At 39.0% G+C, this 7,209-nt stretch overlaps 1 protein-coding gene across 1 annotated transcript in view; it reads right to left on the reverse strand.

Moving 5' to 3' along the window:
• Positions 1-616: 616 nt before the first annotated feature.
• Positions 617-7,209, reverse strand: part of GFER (growth factor, augmenter of liver regeneration) — a 24,649-nt gene continuing 18,056 nt past the window's right edge. The window contains exons 2-3 of the mRNA XM_085886262.1: positions 2,756-2,988; positions 617-2,609 (exon numbers count right to left, since the gene is read on the reverse strand). Of these exons, the coding sequence (XP_085742388.1) occupies positions 2,447-2,609; positions 2,756-2,988 (396 nt within the window). The 3' untranslated portion in view covers positions 617-2,446. The remainder of the gene's footprint in view (positions 2,610-2,755; positions 2,989-7,209) is intronic.

A 7,209-nucleotide genomic window follows, 5' to 3' on the forward strand; every position in this document is an offset into this window, starting at 1 on the left:
TAATCTTTTAACATCCGCCTATATAAAATATGGCAATTATCTGTGTGTTAATCCATCCATTGGGACCATACTCTGTGCAGAGCATTGGTGCTACCTACACAGTCTCCTGGGCTATTGGACACAATCCTGGACAGGTCACCACTCTGACACAGGATACCAGCAAGCTGGAACTCTTGGCACTTGCCGACTACAGAAGGATGACAGGCAGTCAACCCTACCTGGTATTAATTCAACAGCAAGCAGGATTTGAACTCAGGATCCCAGGATCCCAAAACCACCACCCTAACCCTTAAGCTAACACCAGGCATATCTGAATGTTGACTTACTGAATAAGTCTATAATGATAGTCATTAAAATTGAGAAGGAAAGAGCTGTACACAACAAATTTGAAAGTGTTAACTTTGTTGAAAAAAATAATAATAAAAAAATTTACTTAAAATGTTTCCTAAAAGTAGTTTTCTTTCTTCTGATGAACATCCAAAAATTTTGGGGCAGGTGTGTGATATAAAATGAAGCAAAGGTGACATAAAATTCTTGATGAAGGCATGAAATTTTGTCGGATGTTCGATCAACATATCCTCAATATTTTCTTTAAGTAAGCAAAGCTGAAATGATCTGATCATGGCAGCCATTTTTATTTCAACATGGTCATCAACGACAAACCTCTGTTTGTATGCATGATTGAGGCTCGTGGAAGAGTGAGCGCAGAATGGAAGGGAACAAACTATATTTATCCTTATCACCTTTTATTACTTGTGTTGTTTGCCTTTCAATATAGCCAGATGAGAAAATGAGGATGGTATTGAAGAAGCTCTCCTAAAAAGAGAACTGGAGTAGAAAAGCTGTGCAAGTTGGACGCCAATAAATCTAAACTCGAGAGAGCAAGGAAGCAGAAATATATAAATATACAATACAGGAGGATGCTGCCTGCTTGAGGTGATGACCAATTTGAAACAAAACTGACAAATGAGACTCACTTCACGAAGTTTTTACAGGTGTTCGCTTCATGGATACAAGACATTCACTTGTCAAGCTTAGTGCTGGAGATCTTTTAGCACAAAAAGTAAAGTCCCATGCCGGATGTCTTGTGATGTTATGCAACAAAACATGACAAACAAACGATCAAAATAGCCACAAGCATGGATATTTTCCAATCCAAGATGGTGGCAATAATATGGTGATTTCAGCTTGCCCCCACCACCCAGAAGTGTTATACAAGGTGACATGATTTAAAATGAAATTTTCAAAACAAAGCAGCTTCCTGAAAATACAGTATGGACATTCATACAGGCGTCTCTATTTAAAAAGGTTTTACGCTTTTTCTGAACATTTCTATCAGTTTCTAACATAATCCCAGAAAAATGCTGTGTGATGAAGATGTTCCAGAAGTTTTAATTCGTGGGCTTGGTTTATTATATAAATTTAATTAAAAGCATGATGCATTTAATAAGAGCTAATTTAGTTCTGATCTCGTTTTTCTGATTCCAAGACTTTTTTCAGATCTGCACTTGCATTAAGAACCATCCCATGTAAGTGTGCAAGCAACAATGAAAACAAAGTTGATCAAGCATGAAATTTCACGTCCATATTTACTTCCGTAGAAATACAGCTTTGAAAACTGTAGATGGCAGAAATTATATATTGTTAACATTATTCTCATGAGTCATGAAGGTTGATATTCATTTATTAGGTCATCCAAATTAGTCCATTAAACAATATAATACGAGTTTCCTTACAAGGAACTTCAATGCAGGAGAAGGCTAGTCGGCCCAAATCATAACCTGTGCTACATTTTCCAATCGATGTATCTTTGCTTGTTCTCTATCCCTTTAAATGCTGAGCATCACTCAATAAAGCAGAACATATCATTTTTTAAGTCTTTTTTAAGACTCGGCCAGGGTTTGAACCACAGACCTCCCAGACTCAGCATAGACGCTCCAACCATAACACCACTGAATCTGGTTGGTTTTGTGTTAAACAATAGTTTTGTTTCAAGATGCATGAATGTTAACTTGATAAATATTTAAACAAACAGCCAACAAATAGAACAATCATTGTATTTCAACCAGTTTCCACACTGCAAACTTGTCAAAAAAATTTAGCACTGTATTTATGATCGTAACACGATTATTTCAAATAAGTAAAGGAAAATCATAACCTCAGATCACAAATTTTTCCAGTGGCAGAATAATAGAAAAGTTGAAGCTCCTTGCTAAAATATAATTCAATCCAAGGATAATTTTTGAAATTATAAAATTATGCATACTTGAAAAAAAATACCAAAATAAACTCGTTTGGTATAGCCAAAAAAATTAATAAATAAAGAACACATAATTATACAGCATATTATATTTTGATATAATTTGAGTGATTGATGAGCCAAGAAACAGACACAGTCCAAAGCTGCATTTTACATTGCCAGAAGTAATCAGGCCATATTCCAAGGTCAGTCACAAGAGCCATCCTTCCAGCCATCTCGCCAGCGTTCATTCACAAGGCTGCAGTCAAATTCTGGCTTTCCCAGGCGATGGTTCACGTGATTGTGCAAGCGACAGAACCACTGTGAGAGCCCCCACTGGCTGCTCGTCTCTGCTGGATCAATCTGCATCCTGAGTTGCACAAAGAAGCTATAATTGCTACCCAGTGCAAGAGAACCAAGATATGGGCAAACAAACCATAATGAGCCATTACACAGCCATATATGGGGAAGGGGGGAGGGGTAGTTACAGCAGCTACGAGGCATTAGAGGAACCACCTTTGTCGGAGGTCTTGTGCACAATCCTCACAAGGGTAAAATTTAGAGAAAAGCTCAATAAAAGTTCCCATCTCCCGCTGTTGAGGTGCTGACGGTTGTTCTGGGTAGTACGCAGCCATCGTGTGCAAAAAACTCCAAGTCCTCCGACCCAGTTCTTCTCTGTCCAGCGGGCAATTTGGGGGGAGTGCCTCCTTATGGTCCTGCTGTAATATCACCTTGGTAGAGGTTTTGTCCTGGAGAAATAAGCCATTTTGTGTCACAAAATATAAATAAACTCTCAAAATAAAATTAAATATATATCATATCTGAGTAATTCCACCTCATATCACCGGAGGCCTCCCAGTAGACCCCTTCAGAATTACTTTAAACTTTCATAAAATAGTTCCCAGGTATCAAAATGAAGCTGCGTAAAATTTTAGGTCCATAGATGCGGTAAACTCCGAGATATTGAGGGTTGAAAATGTGGTTGTGGCCATATTTTTATGGTCGTTGTGAGCATCACAAAATGAGCGGCTACTTTTAAACTCCCACAACTTTTAAAATATTAACGCTCGAGCCTTGAAATTTTCAGAGATTATTCTTCTATAATTGCTCTGTAAGAAACAAACATAACACGGAGTATACCTCTTTTAAATTTTATGACCTGATCAGTTGAAATCCAGAAAAAAATGTTGGTTTTGTATGAAGACCCAACTTTGAGACCCCATATATTTTTATTGACCCATCCCAGAAGCTTGAAATTTTTTCATGTAATAACTGTATGGTAGTAGTATTCAAATACATGTTTATTTTTCTTAATCAGTCATATATAATACAGTCATGATCCCTCAAAAATTGAAAATTTTCATTTTTCCCCGAAATTCAGGTGAGGATTGCAAATATATGACAAGGTATACCACTTCAAATTGTTCACCCTTGGAAAGAGCATGTTCAAGTTTACAAAAGTGTCAAATATCAAAGTGGTATAATGTTTCTATCGATATTTTAAAAATATTTGAATAAATGATGTTCTGCCAGTGCTGTGCGTGTTGTGTGTGCTATTTAATGAACAGTCCTTTTACATGTCGTACATTTGTGTAGTACATGTATATTGTATATACAATGTACACACATATCATCTGCTATTAGGATACCATGAACACAATACGGTACTTTGAAATTTGAATTTGTAATTCTTTGTTTCTCATTTGTAAATAGCAAGAGCTTAACTCATCTGGCTGGGGCTAAAAATAGAACTCAGGAATAGTGGCTGATCTGCTGATGTCAGCAGTGTATATAGTTACATTCAAGGGAGGACATTTGTTTGGTTCCTTTGGTCCATGTGATGAAAGTTATTGATGCTCCCCTAACGTCAACTGGGAGGCAGTACAAGCTCGCACCTGACTTGGAAAAGCAGATGAAGGACCTATTCAAATCATTTACGTGAAATGTATTATTACATTGTTATTGCAGTATGTGATATATTTTTGTATTATTAATTTGAATCATAGAACTAATCATTCATGATTACCATGGTGCCCACACCATGCACACACTTCATGTATTCACGACTATGTTAACAACAGTTTTTTAAAAAATAGAAAATATATATTTCAAATATACCACTTTGATATTTGACTCTTTTGTGAACTTGAATATGCTCTTTCCAATAGTGAACAATTTGAAGTGGTATACCTTGTCATATATTTGCAATCCTCACCTGAATTTCGGGGAAAAATGAAAATTTTCAATTTTTGAGGGATCATGACTGTATTATATATGACCGATTAAGAAAAGTAAACATGTATTTGAATACTACTACCATACAGTTATTACATGAAAAAATTTCAAGCTTCTGGGATGGGTCAATAAAAATATATGGGGTCTCAAAGTTGGGTCTTCATACAAAACCAACATTTTTTTCTGGATTTCAACTGATCAGGTCATAAAATTTAAAATAGGTATACTCTGTTTTATGTTTGTTTCTTACAGAGCAGTTATAGAAGAATAATCTCTGAAAATTTCAAGGCTCTAGCGTTAATATTTTAAATGTTGTGGGAGTTTAAAAGTAGCCGCTCATTTTGTGATGCTCGCAACGACCATAAAAATAGGGCCACAACCACAACCACAACCCTCAATATCTCGGAGTTGACCGCATCTATGGACCTAAAATTTTACGCAGCTTCATTTTGATACCTGGGAACTATTTTATGAAAGTTTAAAGTAAATTTGAGGGGGTCAACTGGGAACATTTTCTTAAATTTGGTGATTTCAGATGGAATGACTCATCTTTATTTCTTAAGCTAGTGATGGTACAATCCTGATGGCCTAAAGGTTGTGTGGAAGCAATCAATATTCACAGTACTGTTCTGATTGTGGGGGTAGATGGAGGAATTTAATGGGGAATATAGCATTGTGTCGAGTTGCTTGGTCCGTGGATGTGTACGAGCCATCTCGATATCACGAAGTAGGGAACCTGTGAGCTTAAGTGTTACATGTCACCACACGAGGGGGTGGTGTCATGTTAATTAGCTATGGTTTAAGAATAAGGAAAAGGGAAATCATGGAAGAGGAGAGATTTAATAAAAATGAGCAAGGACCCACAGAATATCCACATAATGTAAAATGTGACATAGTCCTCAACTGCCCCCCCCCCCACTTCCCAACCATCTCACAACCCCCAAGTCCTCCACCTCTGCCTCCCAATCCAAAGGCATCAATTCCCAATCCCACTCCAAGCCTTCAACCCCCCTCCCTCCACTACAGCACCTCAACCCCCCTCCCCAACCAAAAGTCCTTAATACCCCCCTCCTCCCAAAGCCTTAACCTCATACTTCTAACTCTGTCCCATCCTTGCTCTCCTCCCACGAGGCCTGTGACACCCATCAACGTCCTTTTAACTGTCACTTTGGTCGTTTTACACTGAAGGGAAAATTTATAGGGAGGGCATAGCGATTGTGATATGACAACTCCAAAGATGTCTTTGGCTTCTTATAAGAGTAACCACCAACATGGTGGCCATATGATTTTTCATCAGGTTTAAATTGTGGGTGGAGTAAGACAATCTGTCCAACCAATGGGTGGACTAGAATGTTACAGCCGGACGGATGAGTGTCTGGGCTGATAGGATCGTGTTTAGCCTGAGTTTTAATCTTGGTCCAGCTACAAACTGTCATCTTGGTCTTGGTGTTTCACAATAGGCAAACCATCATTTTTGCGCTCCTCATTTTGAGTTTTGGTGCACGATAGATCGCTCTCCAGTAATACTTTTGACTTTGTATAAATAGTCGAGGCTCATGAAAGAGCGAGTATTAGTACACTGAATGGATCAGTACACAACTCAAAACCAAATGAACAGTTGAAAGGGGGGAGAGGGGAGACCAACAGCAGAGTTGAAGGCCAAGATAGAGGCAGACTTGGCTAAACAATGGGTGTGCGGAGGAATGCTGGGCAGGGGAGGATGCATAGAGTGGACAATATGGATACACAAGGGAACTCTGAGGAGGGAAAACTTGGTCATTGTCAAGGGAATCTCTGCAGAAGTTAGCAAAATTGCCCAAACTTCACAGAATCCACCAAACATAAATCAACCAGTCAACAACACCATATGTGGCAAGTTGGAGGTGATGAAAAACGGGTTGGCAGGAATTGAAAGTGCGTTTTTACTTTATTTATTTATTTATTTATTTATCTATTGGATGTGATCGCAACTCAGAAGTGAAGCGATACTGAATCCTTCTGTGAGGGCAGGTTATGATGTCACACAGCCAATTGATTGGAGTGATACTTTGCTGCCTCAGCAGTCTCCTTGGCTCTTGGGCACAATCCTGGACAGGTCGCCACTCCGACACAGGATACCAGCATGCTGGCACTCATTTTGCCGAACTCGGAAGGATGACAGGCTCAGTTAACCCCACCTGGTATTAATTCTACAGCTGAGCGGGATTTGAACTCAGGACCCGAGCATCCCAAGCTCACCACCCCTAACCATTAAGCCAACACCAGGCATATATCAATGCTAACCAAGGTGTCCTGTCCAGCCTAATCAACCCACTTGTTCTGTATAAAGCAAGAAGGGAACTATTTCCAAAGACAAATTCTTTAAAAACTGTATGAGGGGAATTTAAAACATTATTGGAACTACTGTAGATGATTACAATAGTGCAAAACAAACCAAACCATTTGTTTTATTTGTCAAGATCGTGTTCCTCAAAGTCTGGTGTTGGCTTAGTGGTTAAGGTGACTGGCTTGGGACCATAGGGTCCTGAGTTTGAGCCCCGTTTTCCACTGAATTAACACCAGGTGGGGTTGACTCAGCCTGTCATCCTTCTGGGGTCAGTGAAATGAGTATGAGTGTACTCGGGTAAAAACCATTCAGGGTAACCTGCATAGGAGTGCCGACCCTTCCAGGACTGTACTCCTTGCCAACGAAAATGTCTCGGCAGCCATATGTGCCTTTACGGCACAAAAGGAAT

The sequence above is a fragment of the Eptatretus burgeri genome, chromosome 1, assembly GCF_056783735.1.
Source record: "Eptatretus burgeri isolate ZD-2024b chromosome 1, Ebu_testis_v1, whole genome shotgun sequence".
NCBI lineage: Eukaryota > Metazoa > Chordata > Myxini > Myxiniformes > Myxinidae > Eptatretus > Eptatretus burgeri.